At 37.3% G+C, this 26,652-nt stretch overlaps 7 protein-coding genes across 11 annotated transcripts in view; 3 read left to right on the forward strand and 4 right to left on the reverse strand.

Moving 5' to 3' along the window:
* Window positions 1-2,529: 2,529 nt before the first annotated feature.
* On the reverse strand, window positions 2,530-4,173 carry LOC137576641 (WD repeat-containing protein 89). The gene is made up of 3 exons (XM_068289874.1): window positions 4,056-4,173; window positions 3,031-3,997; window positions 2,530-2,973 (listed from the first exon to the last, which is right to left on the reverse strand). The coding sequence occupies exons 1-3, from the start codon at window positions 4,084-4,086 to the stop codon at window positions 2,739-2,741; spliced, it is 1,233 nt and encodes a 410-aa protein (XP_068145975.1). The 5' UTR covers window positions 4,087-4,173; the 3' UTR covers window positions 2,530-2,738.
* Window positions 4,174-4,842: 669 nt separating this feature from the next.
* On the reverse strand, window positions 4,843-6,815 carry eIF3j (eukaryotic translation initiation factor 3 subunit j). Its single transcript, XM_068288811.1, has 6 exons — window positions 6,640-6,815; window positions 6,254-6,348; window positions 5,934-6,047; window positions 5,583-5,871; window positions 5,376-5,512; window positions 4,843-5,305 (listed from the first exon to the last, which is right to left on the reverse strand). The coding sequence occupies exons 1-6, from the start codon at window positions 6,653-6,655 to the stop codon at window positions 5,243-5,245; spliced, it is 714 nt and encodes a 237-aa protein (XP_068144912.1). The 5' UTR covers window positions 6,656-6,815; the 3' UTR covers window positions 4,843-5,242.
* On the forward strand, window positions 6,699-7,973 carry LOC137576004 (ceramide-1-phosphate transfer protein). The gene is made up of 2 exons (XM_068288813.1): window positions 6,699-7,412; window positions 7,486-7,973. The coding sequence occupies exons 1-2, from the start codon at window positions 7,031-7,033 to the stop codon at window positions 7,779-7,781; spliced, it is 678 nt and encodes a 225-aa protein (XP_068144914.1). The 5' UTR covers window positions 6,699-7,030; the 3' UTR covers window positions 7,782-7,973.
* A 447-nt stretch (window positions 7,974-8,420) lies between these two features.
* On the forward strand, window positions 8,421-14,129 carry LOC137577215 (probable multidrug resistance-associated protein lethal(2)03659). Its single transcript, XM_068290618.1, is given in 6 exon segments — window positions 8,421-8,569; window positions 9,313-9,543; window positions 9,609-11,391; window positions 11,393-11,981; window positions 12,044-12,992; window positions 13,052-14,129. Coding segments are annotated over 6 exon segments (3,942 nt in total). The 5' UTR covers window positions 8,421-8,483; the 3' UTR covers window positions 13,356-14,129.
* On the reverse strand, window positions 13,363-16,618 carry MFS16 (major facilitator superfamily transporter 16). Its single transcript, XM_068290619.1, has 7 exons — window positions 16,433-16,618; window positions 15,559-15,765; window positions 15,338-15,474; window positions 14,695-15,272; window positions 14,422-14,632; window positions 14,211-14,359; window positions 13,363-14,147 (listed from the first exon to the last, which is right to left on the reverse strand). The coding sequence occupies exons 2-7, from the start codon at window positions 15,699-15,701 to the stop codon at window positions 13,776-13,778; spliced, it is 1,590 nt and encodes a 529-aa protein (XP_068146720.1). The 5' UTR covers window positions 15,702-15,765; window positions 16,433-16,618; the 3' UTR covers window positions 13,363-13,775.
* Window positions 16,619-17,655: 1,037 nt separating this feature from the next.
* On the forward strand, window positions 17,656-18,287 carry LOC137577200 (uncharacterized). Of its 2 annotated transcripts, none has more exons than XM_068290598.1 (2): window positions 17,656-17,736; window positions 17,806-18,287. In XM_068290598.1, exons 1-2 carry the CDS (start codon window positions 17,722-17,724, stop codon window positions 18,121-18,123), a joined length of 333 nt encoding a protein of 110 aa, XP_068146699.1. In that variant the 5' UTR covers window positions 17,656-17,721; the 3' UTR covers window positions 18,124-18,287. The 2 variants fall into 2 exon arrangements, with proteins under 2 accessions (XP_068146699.1, XP_068146700.1); XM_068290599.1 differs by having other exon boundaries at window positions 17,660-17,736; window positions 17,866-18,287.
* A 595-nt stretch (window positions 18,288-18,882) lies between these two features.
* Window positions 18,883-26,652, reverse strand: part of Rgk3 (Rad, Gem/Kir family member 3) — a 30,163-nt gene continuing 22,393 nt past the window's right edge. For 3 of the 4 annotated variants that reach the window (XM_068290596.1, XM_068290593.1, XM_068290595.1), the window contains 6 exons: window positions 25,950-26,276; window positions 25,798-25,886; window positions 21,071-21,251; window positions 20,089-20,222; window positions 19,717-19,821; window positions 18,883-19,322 (listed from right to left, as the gene is read on the reverse strand). In XM_068290596.1, coding sequence (XP_068146697.1) covers window positions 19,176-19,322; window positions 19,717-19,821; window positions 20,089-20,222; window positions 21,071-21,251; window positions 25,798-25,886; window positions 25,950-26,276 — 983 coding nt within the window. In that variant the 3' untranslated portion in view covers window positions 18,883-19,175. The remainder of the gene's footprint in view (window positions 19,323-19,716; window positions 19,822-20,088; window positions 20,223-21,070; window positions 21,252-25,797; window positions 25,887-25,949; window positions 26,277-26,652) is intronic. The other variant, XM_068290594.1, reaches the window with a different exon arrangement.

Consider the following 26,652-nt stretch of genomic DNA (forward strand, 5'->3'; position numbering starts at 1 on the left):
TCAGGTCGTAGTAATTAGGACAATTTGTAGGTCAGCATGAGCAAAGAAAGAAAGAAGAAAAAAAAAACAAATGTTGCTGAAAAATTAGACAGACACAATGGAAAAAACTCATAAAAAGAGCACATAAAATTTAAAAATTGGCTCGCGTTTTTTCTTTCTATTTTTTGTTTGGTCTACACTACGAGCACGAGCCTCTAAAGAGGCCCTAAACAATTGTGCCAAATAATTAGGTGAGCGATTGTCCTGGCATTGTCAGGATATGATTTGGTGGTTTTCTTTTTTTAAGAATGGAAAAATGGTAACACGAAAACGCAAAGCACCGCAGATAGTACTTATGGACCAATAGGCTACAGAAAAAAACCGAAAACAGAAGTAATAGACGACAAAGAGATGAGATCATAATGAGATTGAAAAGTCTATAAAAAATTAATGAAAAAACTAATGGAATATTTGAATCTTAACATCGTTTTAATTTCTTAGCTGTGTTCTTATGTATTTTTCACTTTTCAAAACCGAAAAACCAATGAAAACCAAACGGAATCTAATCACTATTCTCTTCTTTCTGCGAAAAGCGGAAACTTTGCCCCTTAAAGTATGCAAATTCATAATTTTATGTATGCCTCATATATTAAAAATGATCTATAAACAAAATTATTATATTTTTAAAGGAAATGCGAAACTTTCTTTACATGCTCAAGCGAATTCTTGAACTTTAAAGCATACTTTTTAGGGGGCAAAGTTCACAACATTCACAGCCTCCAACTATGTATGTACATATGTATGTAAGTGTTTAACTTGATGCATTGCACAATGACCACAATTATTTGCCTGAAAGGATTATAAGATGAATTAAATGAAAAGTTAAAGTCAAAACTATTGCTAAGAATTACATTGGTCTTCTTTGATAGGACACTTGGGTGTGGACTTGGTTTGTTGGCGGGATGCCACCACAAAATGGAAAATCAATCTTTTACGTTTACTATAAATACAGCGTATTGCGGTAGGAGACCCATCAGGCGGCGGCACAGATTGTGACCTTCGGACACCGAAACAGATTCGCCAACAAACACCGCTGGAAAGCCACAGAGCACAGCAGAACCACTCCGGTATCTTTGGCAAAAGAGATATTGGGCTGTCGGTAGCCAGTAGTCTACCACATTGACGAATCACATCAAAGTGGAACACCCAAAACATCTCAGCTCATCCTTGTTTAGTTTAGTTCAGGGTCAAGCGTCCTGCCAACAGATATGTCAAATCATAAGAAAACAACGACGACAGGACCACTGAATGTGTAGAATATGCCGCCAAAGGCATAGAGAAGAAGAGAAGAAGCAATAGACCCACAAACAGCATCTTCTTACCGCAGCAAATTTGTGCTCCGACTGCGCTGGAACAGCGGGGAACACCATAATATTTTGGTTGCTCGGCATGGCTCGGTCTAGTCAACTACCAGTTTTTGGTCCTTTTCGATGGAATTCTTCACAGTGCCCAGTGACCAGTTTTTATTCATTCAGCAATTAGCCACGGTGAGTGGCGGTTTTTGTCCGAGCGTATAGATAGAGAGTCCTGTGCGCCGCAGGACGACGACCATCTTTCAACAGTGGCGGCACTGGCAACGGCAACAGCAACGGAGCACTCACTCGATGGGCTTGGCGTAAATTTGTGAAAATTAAGTCGTTCCGGTTAGGCCTATCCAAGAAATTGATGGTTGGTTTTGATATTTTTAGGTGGGACTTCTGTAGCAATTTTATTTGTATCGTAGGTGTTGTATTTGTCAACATTTAGCCAAGAAAAAAAAAGGCAACAGAAACAGAAACGGGTCAGTGGCAGTTGGATTAGGCGATTTGTGGGCATGGCATTTGAAATGCCCACTGCACGACTAATTGAGATACGCTCTAAAAGAAACTGCAGCGGGAGAGATACATAGATAGAGGTAGAGAAAAAAGGCAAACATAAATGTAGCACAGGATGCTTAAGGATGTGTTAATTTTTTACTAAGCAGAACTCACATTGACCTGACCTAAGTAGGTAAATTGAGTCTCAATTGTTTGTATATTATGAAAATATTACAAGTTTAATTGAGAGATTACAATAAATAAGGACAATTGATTTGTATTATAATGGTCGATTTTTTAAGCTTTAATTTATATATTTTGTGTGAATTGAGTTTGATCATAACTGTTATCAGTTATATAGATCAAAAACTGAAGCACAAAGAGGGTTGTCAAAAAGATACTACAATTTTTAGAACCCCTCTTCCTTGGGTCTTACCATTCTCTATTATTTTTGCGCATATTTTGGTAATTTTCCTTGCTTACCAATGGAAATTTTTTTAAAGGATAGCAACAGTCTATAAAAATAAATTTTTAAAATTTCGTTTCATATGGCGCTTCTGAGTCCTTGTTCGTGTAGATAGCTATCTACATTTGGCCCACTGTCGCCCTCTCGAGTCATATACTCAGTAATTCAGCATAAAAGTATGCAACAATTTGTAAATGTACTCAGAATTTCTGTTTCCCGGTAGCACAGTTTCAAAATTTAGTATTAAATTTATTATTCAGTGGGATACGATATCATTAACAAATTCACTATGGAATATGTACTATTCATCAAATTTTATAAAATGTATAGATTCTGTAATAAAATAACAAGGCGTCCTTGAGTTTGGAAAAGGAACTTCGTAATCCATTCAATTTCCAACATGTTTTCGAATATTCCAAATTCAAATAACTTATTTCTCAGTAGGGTGTCATTTTATTTGATTTTGTTTTGACCTTCATCTTGCCACTGGATGTAATCGTTTGAGGCACCGCATCGCTTGTCCAGAGAGTAATAAAACCGCATTCGCCTCCGGTAAACAAAAGATTTCGTTTTGCATCAAACAAACTATCTCGAACAATTTGCTTATTGCCCGTGAAATTGGCCAAGGGCTGGAGTTTTTTCTTCATGACACCAACGGAGCGCAGAATTTCCCTATAAAAAGTAGGTGAATCAGAAACATATTCAACTTATGGAAAAATATTGGCCTACCCGTCTTTATGATTTGTGCCGGCAAGAAGAAATATACTATTATCCGTCATATTGTGCGCATTGATCAAGTTGAAGTTTCCAGGATTGATACGCCTTATGCCTGCCACTATTTCGGGGCGTTCGAAGGAGACGATCTCATCACCCTCCCCGCATTCATAGCTCTTGAAATCGTTAGTTTGTGTGATGCATGAGATGATATCTTTCTCATAGACATTCTTGTGCCAATTTAAACGATAGACGCTACTCTCTGTATTAATGGTATTTTGTAAGGCTTCATCCTCATCCGACTCTTTAATATCAAATATATTAATTAGCCCATCAACACTGCCCGAGCACAAGATATCTGGATTATTCTTGTGAAACCGCACACTGGTCACATCTTTCTCATGACTCTCAAAGAAAGCTCCCATCTGCTTGCGCGTCCTTACATCGAAGAACAGGAGAAAGACATTACTCATGTACTGTTCCGTGCCGCAGCAAATAATCCTTCCGTTGGCATTTGAATCAAAACTGGTTATAGATTTGGGCACATCAAAGGACTTTGTCTTGTACTCATATTTGGCCTGTTCCGCAGATGTACGCAAGTCGAACAGACGCACCGGGCCATCTGTGGAGCCCACCAACAGCAGATTTGGAGTATCGTCCAGGAAACGCAGTCCGCAAATGCACACTTTACTGGCCTCGCCATTATCCATCAGATTGTAGGAATTCGAAATGGACGACCCCGCCGAATTAATGTCATGAATTTGCACGGCGTTGTTTGATAGACCTACGGCCAGGCGTGTGAACATGGTATCCGCACCCAAACTAAGCACATAATCCTGTTGCAGGGATACCGCAATCTCATCTTTGAGATTAAATTGAAATGGGAACTCTGTTACCACATTTTCACAAATATCCCCATCCTCCATCAATTGCGCCTCTTCTTCCTCATCGTCAGAGTTTGGTAACTCTTTCTTGACTGCGTCTGCAATAATTAACTTATTAGATCCAATAGAAGTTTTGCAAAAATTTTGCTCACTCACCATGGCAATATTTATTAAAATTATCTGCCATTATAATAAATTAATAAATAGTAAACAATAAGAAGCACGCGTTTGCTTACTTCAGTGCTGAACAAAAACCACAAAACGACAGAGATGCCAATTCGGCGAGTATTTTTTAACCGACTCCCACTATTTTGCTCGTCCCACTATTATTTGCGATGCGGGCGCGAATGTTTCAAATTTACCTTTTTTCAGATATTTCAACCTAACTGTCGTTTTTGTAAATGAAAGGGGTAGGGTAGTACTTAAATTTTCTGCCAATCGTTGCTCAGGCTAACTTTGTGTTTAACATATCAACATAAATTGTTTGTTTTGCAGATTATAATTTTAAAATTGAGTGAATTGGTCTAGAGCTATGAGGTAAACTCATTCTTATCACTATGAAGATAGAACTATAATTAACTTTTATTATATCTTAGGTACGATAATAAAAATCAATAGCTCTATCAAAATAAACCGGATTGTCGTGCCATTGCCTTTGTGGAAAATTATTTGTGCAATGTGGCCACCAAGGTTTGGCTATTCACCGATCAAGAGCAGAACAAATTAACTTGTAGATTTTACCTTTCGGCTCAGTTAACACTTTTCTACATGGAGATCGCAAATAATAAAACTTTCTTTTATTTTCACACAATAATTATATGTTTTTCTTGTTTAATATCGTCTTATAGTTCTTTTTTTTTTTTGTTTTCTTTTTACAAAAGTAAATTTTTACAAGAAGCCATTCAGAATGTGTTTTTGTTTTCGTTTTGTTTTTTTTTATATATTTTTCGTGTTTTGTATTGGTTTTTGCTCCATAATTTAATTAATTATATGTACCTAAATATTCTGTAGTTGGTTTTCAAAATGTTCGTTGAGGTTTCTTGATTGCTTGACTTGACGACTATTATCTGCCATATACGTACATACATATATGGACATTGATTTCTATTTAAATGTAAAGGTGTGTGTATGTGGTCGTATATATGTACATATATAATTATGTATACATATATATTTATCAATTATGCTTACATAGGTCAACAAAGGATTTAAATTCCTGCGCAGTGTCTTTTAACACAAAGAACTTTTTTTTTCAACAAGCAACTTTTTTTTTTTGTATTTCAATATTTAAGAAGATATATACTCTATATATGCATACATATATGTATATGTGGGAATCCTATTCACATAAAGTCATCGTAATCATCTGTAAAATCATTGCCATACTTTTGGTAGCCATCAATATCCTGAAAAATAAAGGACGTTCAATAGATTAATTGAGTAAATTCTTAAAAAGGACTTGAGACATTATCCTACATCATTTTCAGTGCGCAGTGACACCTTGCCCTTGCCCTTGCCAATGGGTTTCTTGGTGTTTGCCTTTTCCAATTTAAGTTTTTCCGAATGTAAGACCTCCACACTTATTTTGACCTTTTTAATGTCCGCAGCACTCACTGTCAAGTGAAACAGATTAGAAAGATTACGAGAATCGTACACACTCTGGGGTGTTTAATTAGTACTTACAATTCACACATATGCTACGCACTAGATCCTCAACAAATTGTGGAAAATGTGGCGATTCCTTGAATTGTGAAATTTTCCAGCTAAGCGTATCACCGAATTCCTTAAATTCCTCTTTACTATCCGGATTGAAAGACTCCAGTCCACCACTTATACTCGTCACACCAAATGTGTCCAAGGTGTGTTTCATATCGGATTCCTCTTGTATTTTCTTTACACGCAGTTTTTCGGCATATTTCTCTTCGGGCGTTAAATTCGCTAAACGTTTCTCTTCCTCCGCTTCTTGGAGTCGCTGAAAAATTAATTAACATAATTAAATTTAAATTTCATTATTTATGCAAAATTGTGTGTTACCTCCTGTTCTTCTAGTTTGGCTTTAAGAGCTCTGCTTGGCTTAGGTTTGGCTGGCACTTCTGTTTTTGTTGGCTTCTCTTCGTCCTTTTTCTCCTCCTCATCCTCCCAGCTTTCCTGAAAAAACAAAAAAGATACAAACAATTCAGTATACAAAAAGTGAACACGTGTGCAATATGTGAAAGTGAAATCAATTAAACGAATGCAAAGCAAAACTCGTTTTGACCAACAGCAATAACAAAGACAACAACAATAATAAATAATATTTATGCTGACTGTTGGGAAAAGGAAAGGTATTTTGTTTAGCTTCATTAAGTACTTACCTTAACATCCTCATCATCATCCTCGCCCTCCCACTTGTTTATATTGTTATTGGCTGCATTTGGTCGTATGACAACTTCGCTGTCTGCTGCGGATTCTGCCAGCAAAAAGAGAATCAACAATTTTATTGGTTAGTTGGTCTAAAAATATACATCAAGGTTGGCTTGGCCAGGTAGCCTGTCCACTTTGGATCTTTCACGGGGATGACTATAAGTTTTGAAGTCGATCGTTACCTTGTTAATGGTAACAAATGAGATGAGTTTTAGGGGACTCAAGCGCCACATGCGCAGCGCCCACGTTTATTTTTGATGTCTCAGATTTGCCAGGTTTTTGATGACGCACCCGCGTGTTCCCGTTCCCAATGAATGTGCCACAAAGCACTACTCACCCCAATCGTCTGCCATGACTATTTTTGTGTGTTTGTGCTTGCAAATATGTTGACTTTTGTGCTTAATGAACGAATTACGTCCAGGTTATTTTTTTTTTTTTAATATTTTCGGGAAATTTCCAAATCTAAAAAAATCTACATTGACATTAGTGTTGGAAAATCCATCGATGGCACCATCGATATTTTATCGATTATTTCGAGTGGATTTGTTGCCCTGTGCCGCCAATTAAGTGGGCGAATTCCTTATTGCGGTGCGAATTTCATGTGGGCGAATTGGCATGGGCGAAGCAAAAGAACAATAACAAAGAAAAAGAATAAATAAAAGAAAGGAACAGTAAACAGTGTTTACAAAAAAGCATAACAAAGAAAATAAACAAAGAAAAGGATAACAATGTCCAACGGAAACTTGACCACTGCTGTGACTTCATCTCCTGTCCTTGCGATAACGGATTGTTTCGACATCGAGAAGGTTGCCGAGCTCTTTGAGAACAGTCTTTTGGATGGGGACGATGTACTTTTGGATGCCTACTTGGCTGCCTATGAGGAAATAATGAAATTTTTCCAACTAATGGGAAGCGTTTTCAGCTTTGTCAGTAGCGATGTGCGTACCAAAATTGACATTCTATACGATCTTAGACGAACGGACACGGATGAGGAGAAACCATTTGAGAGTATAAAGGCCATGCTGCTCCATGAAAAGGATAATAATTTACTTAAGAAAAAGGGTTACGTATCTGGAAGTCGCACGCTTCTGAGATTGCATCGTGGCCTGGGTTAGAAAAGACTGTTTTGTGATGTGTCACTCTTGAAGCTCATTCCTTATCTTTTTCTCTCCGTCTCTTTTAGAGTTTGTCTATGAGTTTTTGGATCGCGTTCAGGGTATCATGGATGCAGACAAAACCCATGATGTATGCAAATCGGCCTATGACGATACATTGGGTAAGCATCATCCGTTTCTAATTAGAAAAGGAGCTGCCCTGGCCATGTATGCCATGCCCACAAGAGGAGATCTTTTGAGACGTGTATGTGACGATGTTCCAAAAGCCATAGAGAAGCTTCCAGCTATGTTGCAATATACTCGCATAGCATACGATCGCACAGATGAGCTCTATACGGTTCACAACTTGCATTCTTTGCCTTAGAATAAGTGTAAAATCAATTTAAAAGCAATTTATTATATATATCATGCTTTATGTTAGTCAATGAGATTGTCATGTGTTGTTCTATTTGTTTTAGCATTCCAATTATTATTTATAATTACAAATTAATATCTATTAAACAATTAATTGCTGCCTTGCCCCATGGCTGTGCTATGTCTATCTAACAAAACCAAATATCACTCACATTACTTATGACTAAACATTAGATGGTCAATCTTATCTAAACTTGGCTAGATTTCTCAATGGGACCTAAAAATAGTCGGACGGAGGACTATGACGTGAATGCGTAACAAGCGTGTCTACCCGATAAGAAACAAAAATATGCAACTATTCAAAGTTTGTAAGGCCGACCAAACCGGAAATCTTCCAAGACTTATAATGGCTCAAGTAATTGCAATAATGGCCGACAATCATTCACAATTGTATTGCAGGCCATTTCAGCTATAGATTACGTCTATTTCAATATCTCTCATATCAGCTCTATCTGGTAACCAATCGTTTTGTTTGTACGGCTCGGCTAACATTTCGATGATGTCTTTATCAGTGGGTGCCTAGTGCAAAAGCCGTATAAGATGGTGGACTCTTTAAGTAAATACTATCAACTGGGCCCAGACACTTAAAAGCCATCGAATACGTAGTTTTTGGCTCATTCGTTGTGAGGTTTTCGTGGCATGGAGCAGCAACATGAATTCGTCGTATAAAAAAGAAAACGTTAAACGTCTAACAAATCCGTTTCTGAAAGCGAATTTCCTATCAAAATGGTTTTTTGTGTGAGTTAATCTAAACGGGTCGTTGATGAAGGTGAAGTTTAATACCCGCAAAAAAAGTGATCAAGAGTGAAATTTGTGCATAAATTAAGCGTTTAGACTTCATCGAGACGAACAAGACTAAATCAATATAACCTATAGATATTATTTTTAGACAGTTTTTGAATAGGTGTGGAAATATTTTAAAATATCATTAAAGTTATAATTATTTGAAGTGTGGTTTTCATATCCGGATTTTCCCCAGATTAGGGCAACAAATGCCAATAATCTGCAAAAATTCAGATCTCTATATACATATATATGTATAATTTTGCAAAAATGTTTTTCAAATCGCGACGACTTAATTGATTTATAACTTTTTTAAAATCAGTTAGAAATTGACGAAAATAAAGTCTGAAAAAGGTCATTAATCCGGCTTTGGTTTTATACCTAAAGATTCAAAAAGTTAAATTAACAATATAGATTCTCCACAGGAGATATTTTTTAATGTATGGTCTATAGAAATTCTGGATCTCCTCCTTGATTCAAGATAATTCTTAGTTAACCTCTGCAGGAAATGATTTACCACCAATATTTAATAGTTTTTCCCAATGACCTGTCCATGGTCACGTTTAATGGGACCAGAATTAAGTGGTGTCTTCTTTAAGCCTTGTGTCTGAGGTGTATTTGATACGGATGACTACCGCAAATATTGATAAGATAGTGGCCCTGGGAATTGACAGTTCTAATCACACTCATTTTTTTAGCTGGATGCGGTCGTTGTTTCGTAAGGGACGTCATGAACAATTGGATGCAAATGAATTGTACGAACATTTGCCCAGTTTCGATAGTGAATCTCTGGCCGAGGATTTACAACCGCATTGGGAGAAGGAGAGACAACGCAAGAAACCCAATTTGATGCATTTAATATTTAAAGTATTTGGCTGGCAATTTGTTCCAATTTGTGTCCTGTATTCCGCCCTAGAGATAGCCATACAGTGAGTGAGATGGAAATTCTGAAAAACTTTTACAATAGATTTATTATTCTATTTGTCATTTAAAGCGCCTTTCAACCTCTGTTGCTGGGAGGATTGATCTCGTATTTTGCCCAGGGTCAGACGAGCATAAGCAAAGAGAGCGCCTATATCTATGCTATGGGAATAGTGCTCTGTTCCTTGGTGACCTCACTGGTGTTCCATCCGTTTATGTTCTATGTTTTTGCGCTGGGCACAAGGATACGTCTGGCATTCGCTGGTCTGGTCTATAGGAAATGTTTGCGGGCCTCTGTGAGCAGTGGTGAGAGCTTGGGAGCTTTGGCCATTTCCGTAATGTCCATTGACCTGCCGCAGTTCGATTTGACCTTTTACTTCTTTCACGATCTGTGGAAGGGTCCAGTGGAGGCTGTGATTTTCGGTTATATAATGTTTGTGACAGTTGACTGGACAGCAATTATAGGAATAGCATTCATTGTATTGCTCATTCCGCTTCAGGCCTGGGCAGCTAAGGCGGCTACACATTTCCGTTCCCTCTCGGCGGAGCATCGCGATGAGAGAGTAAAGCGGATGAGTGAGATTATTACTGCTATTCAGGTGATCAAAATGTATGCTTGGGAGAAATCTTTTGGCCGACTCATAGCCGAGGTGAGGAAATCGGAAGTGCGAGCCATACGGGGTTCCGTGAGCATCTATGCAGGACTCCAGTGCACCAATATGATTTCCAAGATTTCTCTATTTCTCAGTCTGATTGCCTATGTGTATACGGGAGAGGTGGTCACGGCCCGCAAGGTCTTCATACTCTCCTCGTATTATAGTCTTCTTAATGATTCGCTGCTCCATTTTTGGCCCTTGGCTGTAACTACTTGGGCCCAGACTTTGGTCAGCGCTCGTCGTGTGTTGGAGTTCCTAAAGCAATCGGAAAAACCATCTACGGAAGGCTGCTGTCGAGATAATCCTGGGCTCAAATTGGACTCGGATGTGGTGAAACCTGCTCCTTATGGACGTCGTCATTGCACCAAAAGTGAGGTGAAATCCCTTAGCTTTGCCGAAGTCAGTGCCAGTTGGGATAAAGCTTCTGTTCAGCAGCGGCGTCGTTGTCACCTTGACAGGATTAGCTTTGCCATCAAAGCGGATCAATTCGTTGGCATTGTTGGCAATGTGGGATCGGGTAAGACCACCCTACTTCATGCCATATTAGGTGAATTGGAGCTACTTGAAGGACGTGTGGAGATTCATGGAAGGATTAGCTATGCCGCGCAACAGCCTTGGGTATTCCAGGCCAGCATTAGGGAAAATATTTTATTTGTGGAGACCTTCGATGAGGAACGCTACCGAGCAGTTCTTCATGCCTGCCAATTGGAACGGGATTTATCCCTACTGCCACATGGAGATGCCACCATAGTGGGTGAACGCGGCATCAGTCTAAGTGGTGGTCAAAAGGCCCGCATCAGTTTGGCTCGAGCTGTGTATAGGCAGGCGGATATCTACATCTTTGATGATCCATTAGCTGCCGTTGATGCCCAGGTGGGTAAGTTGCTAATGGACAAGTGCTTTCATCGCCTTCTCCATGGTAAAATGCGCATTCTGGTCACCCATCATGTCCAGCTGCTAAAGCATGTCGACCACTTGCTCCTGATGGAGTCGGGTAGGTTAACCCAGCAGGGTTCCTATGAGGAACTCAAAGATATCATAAGTCAACATGCTGTTCTGGATCTGGAGGCAATTGAAGCAGATAAAGTTCAAGTTAAACGAGTCCTCAGTCAAGTCGATCGCACATCCAAGCAGCTAGGTGAAGATGGAGCTAATCCCGACAATCCTAATGACGAAGCTTTTGCCGAACATCAAGAGCAGGGGGGCCGTCTCCTTTGCCACTTACATGGCCTATTTTCGGGCTATGAATGCCCCTTTGCTGGTCATCGTAGTGTTTCTGCTGTTCATTCTGGCCAGAGCCTGCCAAGCGGCCATGGATATATTCATCTCACGCTGGGCCACTTGGGAGGAGAATCGTGATAATGAATTTGTCGATGAATCCACGCGAACACAAATGGTCACCTGGTATACTGTGCTTTTGCTTTGCACCTTGGCCCTTTACTTGCTGAGGACATTTGGATTCTTTTTCATGTGCCTGCGAATCTCTTTGAGGCTTCATGATCAGCTCTATCGTGGCATTATACGCTCCTGGATGTACTTTTTCAATACGAATCCTTCGGGTCGAGTGCTGAACCGCTTCTCCAGCGATATACAAAATGTGGACGTCTCTCTGCCTCAGGCCATGATGGATTCCCTGCAATTCCTGGTGGATGTGGTCGCTGTTCTTGTGATTGTGGCCATAGCCAATTATTGGCTGCTGATACCAGCTGCCATCATGGTGATCCTCTTGTATTTGTGTCGTGCTTACTACATTGGAGCCAGTCGCAGTCTGAAGCGTATCGAGAGTTTGAGTAAGAAGATGGCATACTTCAGAATTCATTAGATCTTAATCTCCAAACTTTTTCCATTGCAGCTCGAAGTCCCATTTATACCCATACGAATCAAACGTTTCATGGCCTGACTACCATACGCTCCTTGGATGCTTCATTAGAGCTGGAAAAAACTTTCCACGGTCATCAGAATACCAACTCGACTGCCCTCTTTCTGTATACGAGTGCGAATCGTGCATTTTCCTTTTGGACAGATCTCATTTGTGTGGTCTATATAATGGCTGTGACCTTTAGTTTTCTAGTCATTCAACAGAGTTTCTATAGTGGTGATGTCGGCTTGGCCATTACCCAGTCCATGACCTTGGTCATTATGTGCCAGTGGGGCATGAGGCAAACGGCGGAAATGGAGAATAATATGACCAGTGTGGAGCGTATATTGGAGTATGCACAGACACCATCGGAGCCCGACTTGGTGACACCGGAAAGTGTGAAACTATCTGATAGTTGGCCGCAGGCAGGACATTTACGATTTCAAGATCTCAGCATGCGTTATTCACCCGACGATGCTTGCATTCTCAAGGGGTTGACTTTTGAATCACAACCCATGGAGAAAATTGGCATTGTAGGACGCACTGGAGCCGGCAAGTCATCCATTATACAAGCCTTATTCCGGCTAGCTCTCAATGAGGGCACCATTGAGATTGATGGCCTGGATATAGCCACATTGGGCCTTCATGATTTACGTAGTCGCATATCGATAATACCCCAAGATCCGGTTTTATTTTCGGGCTCGTTACGTTTCAATCTGGATCCCTTTGGGCAGAAACCGGATGATGCCTTGTGGTGTGCTCTAGACGATGTGAAATTAAAGAAATATGTAAGCAGCTTGGATGGTGGTCTCTCCCATACCATGCAGGATGGTGGCTCCAATTTCAGTATGGGCCAAAGGCAATTGGTGTGTCTGGCCAGGGCTATTCTGCGAGACAATCGAGTGCTTGTCATGGACGAGGCAACAGCTAATGTGGACCCGGAGTAAGTAGCAGAACAAAAATATCATAAATTTAATACTAAATTATCCTAATCTTTTGTAGAACGGATACATTGATACAGGAAACTATACAAGCAAAATTCAAACATTGCACGGTTCTGACCATTGCCCATAGACTTTATACGGTAATGGGCAGTGATAGTGTTTTGGTAATGGAAGCTGGCAAGATTGTGGAATTTGGTGCACCTCATCAACTATTAAAACACAAAGATGGAGCTCTATTGAAATTAGTTAACCAAAATGATGTGGTCACAGTGAAATATTTAAGAAAAATAGCAGCCGAGGCTTTCAAGCGGAGACATCAAAGTGATGCATTCCATGAATCGGATGAAAATGAAATAGAATGATTAAGGATTTCGGGTACCAAAAAGTGGTAGTTAACTGTATTTACATAGCAGTCACAGCTTAAGCCGTGAAGCTATTTTTTCTTTAGGTATTGTAACTAAACATTATATTTATATAGAGTTCGGCACTTAAAAACAAAGAGACTCTAAACACGCACACGCACTTGATGTATAAAGGTATATAAAAACATTGTAGTGAAATTCTCGTACATTTAAAATAACATTAGTTATAGGCGATGTATATATGTATATATATATATAAATGTGTATAGGATAAAACTAACTTTCAGATCCAACTCTGATATGCTCTCGAATGATAACGCAAAAAATTCATTTAAACTATTTACACCAAAGAAAAAAACATTGAAATATGAAAATAAATATGCTAAGTTAAATTGCATCCGATTCCTGTTCAGATTCCTGCTATTCAATCCGTATACGTGTAACCGAACGTCGCAGGGAGCCGCATTCCTTGATAACTAAACGCAATAGCAATACCATGGCTATAATATCGGATATTATAAGCATATAGAAGACATTCTGCCAGCCCGTGTTTGAGATAAGGCCAGCTAATAGTGGTCCAACGGCAGCACCTATTGAACCAGTGCCATCTATAATAGCTGTAACAGTCGCCAAAGCATTGGAATTGCCCTCAAGTGAACTATGCTGGCCCAGTTCAGCACTCACTGAGGTCGTAATCAGGGCATATGGACCATTCACAAAGATGCCCACTGTTATGAGCAGTAGCGAACTGATAGTGACTGACAAGGCACCATATTGTTGATACATTAGCAACTAAAAGAAAAGCAATCGAATTTTTTATCTATCAACATAAACTCAGGTCAAGAAGTTGCTTACTATGGGCGAGGCTACAAACAACATTCCTGTGCAAATTGTGGCCGACATTCCCGTCAAATCGGCCAAGTAACCAGCTGTTATAGCTCCCAAAATGCCACCAACATCGAAGAGGGTTGACAGATCAGCGGACAGCTCTGGTCCCAAGGTACCTGCAATATAATTTTACTTAACACATTAGTTTTTATTTCGAAATGTTGGAACAATTACTTACTGGAATACTGTATGTACATGGGCAACCAATACATAAAAGTATAGCTAACCAATTTGGTAAAGAATAGGCATAAGGAAAACTCCACGACACCGGGAATAAACAAAGCATCAATCAGACCAATGGGCTGTCCATGATGGTTTCTCGGTGTATTTTGTGCAGGTCTAGCCAAAATGGGAGTGCGTTCATTTGGCTGTGGTCTGTAAATAATTTCCTGCAAAATAGATCAACAAGTATTAATTGAAATATTGCTAAAAATAAAATTGAAAAACTTACACTTGCATTATGACGCGCTTCCTCCTCATCATTATCATTGTTCTCTGCATCCGACTCATTGGTCAGACGGCGCTGTTCATGCTGGCCGTTCTGTGGATAACAACCAACAATCTCCGGTTGATCGACTAGAAATAGGAACAATAAAAATCCAATGGCCGCAATTATAATGCCTGGCACCACAAATGACATGGCCCAATCGGTTTCCACATAATGAGCGGCTATCAGTGTGCCAAGGATATTGCCTATCGATGTGTGGCTGTTCCAAATGCCAAAGATCAGACCACGTTTGGATCTGCCAAACCAGCGACCCACCAATGTAACAACACCAGGCCAGCCGGTGGTTTGGAAGATGCCAGCACCGATTTGTACTAAGATGAAATATGAAAGACTATGGATATTAGAGGTTCTCGCTAAGCCAAACATATAGGTAAAGACGCCCGTTAGGATCATGCCCATAGATAGAAAATAACGCAACGAAACACGTTCGGCTACAAAGCCGGACATGAACATGGCAAGGGCATATGTGAAAAGGAAGGCCGAGTCCAGCATCCCAAATAAAGTGGAAGCATCGGGTCCATCTATTAAAATAAGAAAAATGAGAGTTAACACAACAGCAAGCGAAATCGTAAGATAATCAACTCACTAAATGGTGCATATCCGCAATCTAGAGTGGTAGAGCAATTTCCTTGTAGAACCGATTTAACCACCGATATGGGTTTACGGGTCATATGATAACAGGCATAGGCCAGGAATGTTAGCACAAATATTGACCCCTTGAAGCTGTTGTAAGCATGAAAAATATGTAATTGATTTTACTCTGAACACTTCTTTAAGGTGGAGGAGCGCTCTTGCCTCCGTACTTACAGCAAATCCTTGCGGACATGAACACGTGGACAGCATTGTCGGGCGAATTTCTGGACTAGTTTTATGCCAACGGGTATATCATTGTAGTTGTTACTCATTTTGCGCGTTCTCACTGCTGATCCCAGATGTGGTAGAGATCTCATCGACAGTTGTACCGCCACGTCCAGCGATCAGATCCTGATTGCTGTTTCCACGGCGTTCTTCAAGCTGCATTCAGGGACAGCGAAATAATACCAAGAATTAAAATAATTAACAACAGGTAGTTGTGGTTTTTCCTCAGGTAGAAGAAGTAACTGTAAACTCAACATCTGGCGGGAGGCCATAAAGTGTATTGCGATGTTTGTACTTTGTTATCGCTTTTTAGGTTTCACATTGACTCTAATTTCGCATACATCAGCAAAAAAAAAAGAAAATAAATATAGTTTGCCTCATTCCCCCTCTCTCACTCAGTCTCTCTCTGTCTTACTCACACACTCTTACGGCTCCTCCAAACAACAAAGAACGATAACGTGAATCAGACAATTTTTAAACATAATATGCGGGTTTCCGCTTTTATCAAATTGCTTTGTTGGCAAAAGTAAAGTTTTGGTTGTAAAGTTTAAATTAATATTTGTTAAACACTTTTTAAATGCATGGCATTTGTATGGAATTAAAATTCACTTAAAATTTAAGCCACATCCTTTGCCCCAACAAGTCTCTAACATCCTGCATGACTGAGAGGGAATTTCCTTAATGTCGCAGAATTACAATTCATAAAATTGTTTTTGTTTAGATTTTTTTAAAAATATTTTATTCATTACGTTTAAATTGTTCGTTTTTATATTTTACTTTATACTCGATTGAATAGTTTAATTTCATTTGCAAGAAAACAAACCTTTTGGATTTTCCGGTCTTTCCACACATTTACAGCTATCTTGACAGCTGTTGGAAGTGTTTCACAGCTGAATAAACATTAATAATGAATTCAAAATCTCTTAATAATAGGTTTTTTTCTTCTTTTTTTTGTTTTGTCCACTTCCACTTTGCTCGTTCTCTTTGCTCTCGGCTTTTGGCACCAGTGTAGTATTTTTCAGTGTTGTTTAACGTTTTACCAAGTCAGCTGTTTGGTTCGAATCGAATGTTCGGCGTTAGCATCTGTGATTGCACACTGGCGCCACACCAAAAATGGCGGGTAATTTAAATTTATCTAAATGTCTTGTAATAAATAGAATCTTAAAAGCTCGCATACCCTTGCCAATTACGCTTTCCTTATTTCTTTATCTTTATCTTTTTACGGTCTACAATTCTAAGGATTGTTTATGACAATTTATGACAGCTGTTTTTTTTTTTTTTGACAATTGCGCTAAAAAAAAGAAGTTATTGTTAAAAGTCATTGTTTTCGACCGATCGTTCCTATGGCAGTTATATGATATAGTCACCCGATGTTGAAAAGTTCGTTAACTTGCCGTTTGTATGGGAGCTGTACGGATCAGAATCCAGCTGACCGTATATAGAAGCAACAAATTTCAGCTCTGTAGCTCTTACTGTCTAGGAGGATTAACTTATTCCTAAAATATTACAACCAATAATAGGAAGTATATACATATATACAATTTTGGGCGAGAATTTCCTTAGTAACAAATTCCGTTTGTATGTTGAAAACTTTTGTGATTTACACTTAATTGCCAAACACATTTCATATTTACCTTTAGTCTCAAGTCTCTCTGTCTAGTCTCTGGTTACATCCCCTCGTTCATTCCATTGAGATCATGTGCTATTATTATTCCATGTGACACGCGACCGAATGAACAAACAATTATTACTCACAATCAGTTGGATTTACTTTTAGTTGCAGGTGCTTGCTAGTGCACATGACTGGAACTTCTTCAGCAGAGGTACTCACTCAATAGCTCTAAGTAAGACGGAAAATGCACTGATTCTTTATTATCATTTTTTTTCAGCAATGACATGCTAATTTCTTGGAAATAATGCCAAAAACAATATACAGAAAATTAGAATGAACAAGCATGTCAGTTCATATATTTGTAAGTCTATCCAAGTGCTAATTAGTAGCAATTGTATAAAATGACTTGAGTCGAAGTACTTTATCACACTTGACTAACAGCATTTGAACTGAGATCCAAAGAAATATTTTAAAACTAGCAATAATAATTGTGACACAAAATGCTGAATAACAAGGTGAGTTTGCTTGATTAAAGTGATTGATTTGGAAAGATTATAATGCAAATGAATTGTCCAAAAATATAGCAAATATTGAAATCAATGGCCATAGTGTTAACCATTAATCTGGTATTGGCCTATCCCCAGGAACAGCAGAGGCAAAGACTGATACAAAATGATGATAATAATAATAATAGTAATGAGGCAGCCAGTCAAACTCTATCGAACATCTATAGATATGAACGGACTTTAAGCCGCCTGAGAAGAGCTCTCGAGGAATTGGTCTATGAAGATGAGACAAATGATGACATGGATTTGGCTGAGATCAATGTCTTTCGACCCCTTTTCCGTTATCGTGCTGAGATAGCCAAACAAGTGAAAAATCCCCAAAGGCAATCGGGCTGAATAACGTCCATTTAGCCATATAAAAACATTATTAGACTTATTCATTCTCATTAAACACACACTTTTTGATACCAAACACTCACACACACACACACAAACAATCTCTTTTTAGTCATAATGTAATAAAAGAAAAATGTGAAAACATTTAAATATTTATTTATATACTTTATACATGTTTTAATTTTGTTTTTTGTTTTCTCTCGAAAATATCCACAAATGATTAAGCATATATACATACATACATTCAAACATACAGAGAGACACACACGAAATTTCATATAATTTCTATATAATTTTACACACACATATATATATATATATATGTAGGTGTATATATAAATAGTTATATTATTATTGTTTCATATTCATTTGGTTTGTTTCTTGTGGTTCCAAAAATTCCTTTACATTGCATTTTAAGTTTTATATATTTACTTGACCTAAGGAAGACACAAAGAATACAAAATGAAAAAAAAAAAAACCAAAAGAAACATCTAAACACTTTAACTTTTATATGTATATAATTTTTACTTTTGTCCACACAGAAATGACTGAAAAATTTATAGAAAGGGGGAAGGGTGAGGATAAGAACGTAAACGTTCCAAGAACTTCAAGGCTTTGAACCTTGGCCTATAGCAAAATTCATAGATAGTTTATAGTTTATGAAAAATATTCAAGTTTTCTTTTCTTGTTTTGTTTTAGTTTTTGCTCAGAGCTTAGAAATTACCTAGTTTTATTATTTTATTTGTTTATAGTTTTGGTTTTCTTTTTTGGTTCCATAAAGTTTCAACTGGCCTGCTGCTCCCATGTTGATGTTTTGTTCTCGATTTTTTTTGGTTTTTGTTTTTACATTAAATTTGATTTAATTTTTGATTATCAGGCTTTTTTTTTGGTTTTGGTTTTTTTTTTTTGGAAATTTTTGTTTCGAGCTAAACGAAACCTGGCTTAAGATTAATTTCATTTTCAATAGATGAGCCCATAATTGTTGGTTGTTTGGTGTTTTTTCATTGCGTTGAAATGCATTTTACATTTTGTTGTTGTTGTTGTTGTTAATTTTACAAAACTTGCAAATTTTCGCAGTGCTTGAACTTGGAGTCCTCCTTGCCAAGGATCCAGGTTAGCATTTGGCGTGCCTTCATACTGGCTAACATAACGCTGCGACTCTTATACCAATGTGCAGGAGAACTTCCATCTCGGGGGCCCTGCAAATCGTAGTGAAATAGATATATACATATAAATAAATTAAGGATATAAACTTAAGACTTAAATCAGTGAGTGGAAGTGAGAGAGATGGGGTCAATATGCATGTATCCCTTTGACAAGCTCCAATTGAATTTACATTAAACATTTACATTTTGGAGCTTGGCCAGGCATCAAAATGGAAAACATAGAGTTACATTTATTTATATGTATACATATATATATAAGTAGGATAACGGGAAACAGTTTCTAGCCAAAGAATTTCTCTATATAAAAACATGCTTTCTATTGGTTAAAAAGTTATTTCAATGTGGTTTAGTTGGAGTCAGTTCTAGTTCGGTTTGTTTGGATTTGGTTTTGGTTTCGTTTGGTTTGGGGGGCTTACGAATTACTTACCCCATCATCGGCTTTTACTTCAGTCAAAGATTTATCAGTTTCTATAGTCTCTACATTCTTTTGTTCTTGTTTAATTTTAGTCTTATCTTTGTTTTTTGGATTCAGCTGTGAAATCGATTGGATCAAACATTTATTACATAGTATACAAAAATTTCAAGTTTTGATGTAGAGAAGAATAGTAGTAGAAAGAGTAGTAGCAATACACAGATCAGTTGGAATCAGTTTTCAAATATATATCTAGATTACATTACACCAATCGAATTAAAAAAAAAAAACTAGTTGTAATCCAAAGATCTAGTCTAACCACACATCCATTTACTTAAAATCGAAAAAAAAAACACGAGCCAGTTTTCAAAATCTACATGTATTTACCTGCAAAAGATTTTGATCCTTCTTCAGACGGATCTGGGTTAGGGTTCCAGCTAAGAGCTCATCGCAATTGTGATTGATGCCAACAGAAACCTCTATGAATTTGGCTCCAAAAGTACAGGCCAAACATTTTCCATCTATATACGAGATCAAGAATATATATATATGAAACTCAAGTCTAATAAAACATTATTTCATATTGAAGGATTTAAAGTCTGTTTATGTCTGCTTTTGCTTGGAATAAGAATTTTGTTTCTTATCTATTTTCGCCTATCGACAATGAAAAGTCTATCGAAATTGTATCATCACTAGCAGAACAATTTAACCCTCGGAGTTTTTAATTACTTATCATTTAATTTAACCAATAATCAAACTTTGAAAGTAAATTAGGAATTAACAAATGGAAATTTATAACTTAAATAAACTTTTCAAATGAGGCTCTATTAAGTATTAATGAAAATGTAAAAAGGTATTTTGTTTTACATTTTGTTTTTCTTTAATAAATATTTATAAAACCTTTTTAGGATCTTCTGGAAAACTATCTTGGTTCACAAACGCAACAAAATTGTGGAAAGCAAATACGGATGGTCTCCTTGGACCGATTAAGAACATAGAAATAAAAGATTAAATTAATGATCCTTTAGGACTCTTTTGAATTCGAAACCTTGGACAAATTGTGAATCAAGTTTGTGAAATGTTTTTGGCTGTCTGAGCTTATTTAAAAAATATTTATATTTTTGGAAAACAAATTAGAATATTTATTTGTCATCTTTAAAATTTAATTATCTTATCAACAAATTCTGCAGGACTACCTATTACCAAGTACCCTAGTCTGTCCTCTGCTTGGAAAGGAAAAATGTATCTTTGCTTTCCTCTCATGGTCATTTAAAGATTTTAAAAAGATTTATTGCATTTTTGCAAGTGTATTCTAATGACTCCAAATCATGTTTAGCGGCACTTAGTTAATGGTATATATTTTTCTTACCTTGCGCTGAAACGGCTCGTGAGCGGGCCAAATCAATTTTGTTGGCCACTAAAATGGTTGGTCGATGGCGCAACAAATCCATGTCCTGCAAACGGGATAGAATTTGCTTGGCTCGCGTAAAGGACTCCTTGTCAATGCAAGAGTAAACCACCAGAAATGCATCCGCTTCCTCGAGTTGCTCCTGCAACAAAGAAAACAACAACAACAACAACAAGTTACTCAACAAGTTTTGTTTCGTTCGTGACTCGAAAAGGAGAATAATAAAAAAGATTGTATATATATTTTAATACTGAGTTTTTATGGCAGCTAAGGTGAAATTAAAAAGTTCCTACCAACAGCCTGAAGTGCACGCCATGAGAACGAGAGGAGAGAAAGTCTTTCTCTTTATTTTCGCGTTTTTTTTTTTTGCATTTTCTGCTCGTAAAAATTAAAATGATGGCCACTTGGAGCAATAACGAGGCGAGCAAAAAGGAAGTAACAGAAAGAGACCGGGGGCGAGAGAAAGATAGACAGAGAGAGGAAAAAAAGAAAAACTTTGACTTTTGGAACTTTTTATTCTGGTAAGGACGTGGCCAATTTTAATGATGTTCATTTTATCAGGCCTACTTCTGTGTCTTTCTTTCTCTCTCTCTCTCTCTGTTCACGTTCTAGGTCTACTACTTCAGCTCCAATTGGCTCCACAGACAGTACAGGATAGGACTAGGAATAGGAGAGGACATTAACAAGTGCATATTTGATGAGGTGATAGGTGGGGGGATAATGTACACTTTCAGTAGGTGGGCATAATTATTTATGGATACTATATATTTCCATTTAACACACGCAAACACACACACACATAATGACTAATAATATGAAATTGTATATTTTTATTGCTTCGGTTTGGTTAATTACTTTCCCAGGTATTTTTCCTTCTTTACTTATTATATTTCTTATCAAAATTTTTCTTTCAAGATCGTTAAAAGTTGGAATAAAAAATGATGATTTCTCGTATCATTTGATATTAAGTTTTTGTTTCTGTCATATGGCAAAGGCTTAATAAATTAAATATTCCAAATATTTCGAATTCATTGAAACAATATATGCATATTGAAGGTTTTTTGTTTTTGTTTAGAGATGTTTATATAGGAGCTAAAAAGTTTCCTATCGGCTTTAAGTAAATGCTCCAAAGCATCTCTATAATTACGTATACGCCATGTGCTCCTATATGAATAATAAGGTTGGGCGTAGACAAAACAGTTTAACTATTTCCTTCTTGTATGAATATATTGAATATAGATAAAACAGTTTAAAAAAACTACTTCTTTTAGTCGTATATACTAAGTTTTAACAACAAACAAGGCTTTATGGCAAGAATTTGGCGATTGGACTCAAAACACTTTGAGCACTTTTAATTTTTTATTACTTAATGACTTAATACTTTTCCAATTATTATTATCTTTTTATGTCATGTTTGACCAACTATTTGTTTTGTCGAAATTTACTGAAATTTTTACTTAACTTTTTGCTTTTTCAATACAATCTTTGTCGAAAAAAGGGTTATCATAGTTGGGAATTGCCTATATGACTTCTTTTTTTAGAGAAAAATGGAGACAAGTTGTAGCTGAATAAAAACAATTTCTACCTGTTCTATCAAAAAGTAACTCTAGACAGGGCTTTAAGACCCTAAAGGGAATAATTAATAGACTTTTTATTAACACTTTTTGCCAAATAAAATCTATTCTCATTATATTCCCTAAGTAAATCCCAATTTTATGTCAGAAATTCGTTTCGGTCCTACTTGTTTTTTCAAAATTGTTGAAGTGAATCATTGAATTGTTGTTTCAAAAGTATTGAATTGAGGGTAAATATCGATTATTTTCTTTTTGCATAAACATTTTCAATTAGATAACTTATTTTCCTTTCGGCCTATATATAGATTTCTTGCTTGCCAACCATTAAAATTTAAACATATAAAAATACTAAAATATGATAAATTTCGCTCATTTGTTTTTCAATTTCTCTTTGTTAGCCATGAAACGAAAGAAAACAAAATAATGAAATGAAAACACTTTCGTTTTATAAATACTCTGTCAATTACGCTATCTACTCATTCGCTTTCCTTTTTTTTATGACTCGAATTAAAAATAACACCAAATATATGTATTAAAAATATATGTACAGACGGTCATAAAACTGAATGTTGGCTTTCTAGAGATTTGGAATACATTTTTCGTGAAATATATTTTTATTAGACTATTGGAATATGGGAATTTTGGAAATTTAGTTTACGGTATTGAGAACAACCCAGAAGTTAAACTATTTAAAAAAAAATTCAAACTTTCATGCGAAAAACCTATAAATCAGAGAGGAATTAATTGAAAATTATGAGGTAACCACACACACACACACACACACACACACGCTCACAAAGACTAAGGGAAAGTTTGTTTTTGCCATATTGGCAATTGAAGCCGACAAACTACCTGGACTGGGTCTAGAAGCCTTTTTCATTTTAACTATTGGCGGATATGACGATGCAATTTTTTGTTACACTTTTTTCCTTTTTGAGGGCGTTGAATTGAATGGGTAGATGGTTTCCTTTTGTGGCCCATAAAATGCCACGCCCGAGACCAAGCACGACGGGCACATCCGGCGCACAAATTTTAACGTTTTCGTGTTTTTGTTTCTCTGTTTGTAGTTGTTGTAAAATGCACAACACGTTGGCAGCGAACTTCAAGGTGTTCATGATTGGCACTGCCCTCGATGGAGCGGAGGAAGAGGGCATCCACGTCCCATTGCTGTTTCCTGTAGCCAGGTTTCATTTTTGAGGTACTATGCTTAAGTAATTCATTATTTGCTTTTTCTTCAACTTTCAACTTTATTTTTATTTTTTTCATTTTGGGACAAACGAATTGCCTTTAATTCGTAGTCGGTTCGGTAGATTGCCGCATTCCAGAATGGGATAAATTGTTGCCATTTCCTTTTGTTTGTCAACCCAAACAGAATGGGGGGGGGGAGGGAGAAATGGGTAGATTGGGTGGGTGGACAATGTTGTGTTTGCTGTTCTCCGGGCAGTGGCAGCAGCAGCGGCAAACACAATCATCTTCTTCTTAGCCATTTCAAGCCATTATAATTATGGTGTTCATTTATATTGCCCCAGACAGGCCGCCTTTGGCCATTTGGCATTTGGCCAGCAATTTGGCATTTTGAATTCGGAATTGCATGGTCAACTTGTTGTAGTTGTTGCCATTATGTCCATTATTTGCTTTATACTCATTGTGGCTTCTTAAAACGACCAACCTCTAGATAAAGATGCTCATTTCATCTTCAAATAAATGCAGCAAACCATGAGTTGATTATTTCAAGGTAATGGCAACTGGACAATTGTCTGAATATTTATAAAACTTAGCACACAGTTTAGTTAATAGAATACTGAACTTAATGAGTAGAAGTTCTGAATGCGACCGCAGGAAACAGGACTCTATGCCTAGAAACCTATTTAAAAAGAAGCAACGAAAAAGTGATGGGGACCTAAGAAACATATCAAAGATGAATTATGTAGATAACTTTCGAGTCAAACGACTAGTATATGACAAATTAGGTGAAAGATATAAAAGAGGTGTCAAGCTTGGTTTGATTAATCTGATTAATCTTGTTCTAGAAACGCTCATCTTGGAACCTCTTCTTCTGTATTTCCCATCAGAACATAGAAATTGAATCAAAAGTCTTGAAAACTTTAAACTTTGAAGAAATTGGCTACCGATTTCCGACTCTAATACAAATTACAGATTACTTATGTATGCATAAGCTTTATAAAGAGCAGGGATAAATGGAACTCCTCGAATGTTGATCCAAAGCTAATACCGAATGATGAAAGAGTTCAATTTTACCCCTAAAGTATGCAATAATCAGTCTGAAGATGCAGGATTTTAAAAAATCTCGTAGCTAAAAACGGTTCTTATTGCAAAACGTTCCTTATAGACCAATTTTTGAAGTCCTCATTTCCTCATTGCATACTTCAAGGGGCAATTGTAAGGATTGCAATTCATTGCCACTTCTTTAGAATGATTACTAGAACTATTTATGATCTCTTTATAAGGTTGCTTTAAGAAAAAATTAAAAAAAAGTTATAGAAGTATTTAAAAAATACTTCAATATTTGTTTACTTTTTTAAATTGACTGAACTTACTTACATTAAGTAGCTAGTACATCAAACTTAGATAAGAATTTAAAAATTATTTGTCAAATATTTACTTTACTGCTGGTAAAATTAGCCGCAGAATGAAGTAGTAAAGTTTGTTGTAACTTTGTTCTATCGTTTGACATGGAAATTTTGCATTTTAATTAGACTTGCAGGTAACTGCAAGGAGTCGCATTTCCCGGAACCAATCTTCGTCCTCCAAATGCCTTTCCCGTTCCCACATTTTGGTTTGTCCTAATTAATTCACTTTGCGCAATTTATGCTCGTCCAGTTGGCAAATCACTTTGGTCAACTTGAACGCCCTCGGGGTCGAAATTCTGGTTCTAGCTGGAGCTCTGGATGTGACTCTGGCTCGGCCTTATGCTGTCTGACAAGCTCATTTGTCTTGCCTTGCTAAAGTCAGAGTGACAGGCGTCACTCCTCCCTTTCGGGAGTGAGTGTGTTTGTGTGTGTTTGTTTGGAGTTGGGCGAATTAATGTTGAAATATTTACCAACAATTACCTAACACAAATACAAGAAACAAATCAAACATTTGTGCACTCACCCTGCTCTCTGTGTTGCCAGTAAGAAATTTTAGCTCCGATTCAGTGCCGTTCAGAATAATGGATATATTCTGTTCGTTCTCATCGCATTCTGCAAACAATACGAAAAGTCATTCAGCAAAATTTGTGCGTGTGTGTGTCTTTTCCGCTTTACCTGGCCCATCGTAAGCATTGATGCAATCGGAGGTCCTGAATTGGGAAACTAATGCCTGTTTACCCACACCTGCCGAGCCCAACATTTCCACCCGATAGAATTCCACAGGCTGATGATTTTCCTGTACATCTCCATGACCGAAACCGTTGCTAGTGCTGCCTCCATTGTAGCCAGAGCCCAAATGGAGGCTACTGCCACCTCCACCGCCAGAGCCACCGCCACCGATGCCACCACCCACACCGCTGCGTGGATGCAGGGGACTGGATGGGGCCAGACTATTGCTGCGCGAACGGCGACGTCTGAAGGAGTCACCACGATTGATGATGCCTGTGGAGGAGGAGGAAAAACAGAGAGAAATATGCTTATACAAAAAACGAATGCAGAACGTGACAGTTTTAAAGAAATCATCAGTTCCCAAACAATATATAACAATCATTCTTTTTTTTTTTTCGTCTTCCTCTCTGCTACCTTTTCATTCACTCATTCATTCAGTCTTTAAATTTATTTTCTGTGTTTGCCCGAATTTGTGTGCCATTATTTTTCAATATTTTCAGAAACTGTTTCTCCCCTTTGCCATGTTTGAGGTAAATTAAGAAATTAAAATTGCATTGGCAAATTAATTGGCACAAGGTTCATATATTTCCCATACCAATTTGAATATTTTAACACTTGCTGAAATTCACGCAATACGAAACAATTGAAG

The sequence above is a fragment of the Drosophila tropicalis genome, unplaced genomic scaffold (assembly GCF_018151085.1).
Source record: "Drosophila tropicalis isolate 14030-0801.00 unplaced genomic scaffold, ASM1815108v1 contig_593, whole genome shotgun sequence".
Classification (NCBI taxonomy): Eukaryota; Metazoa; Arthropoda; class Insecta; order Diptera; family Drosophilidae; genus Drosophila; species Drosophila tropicalis.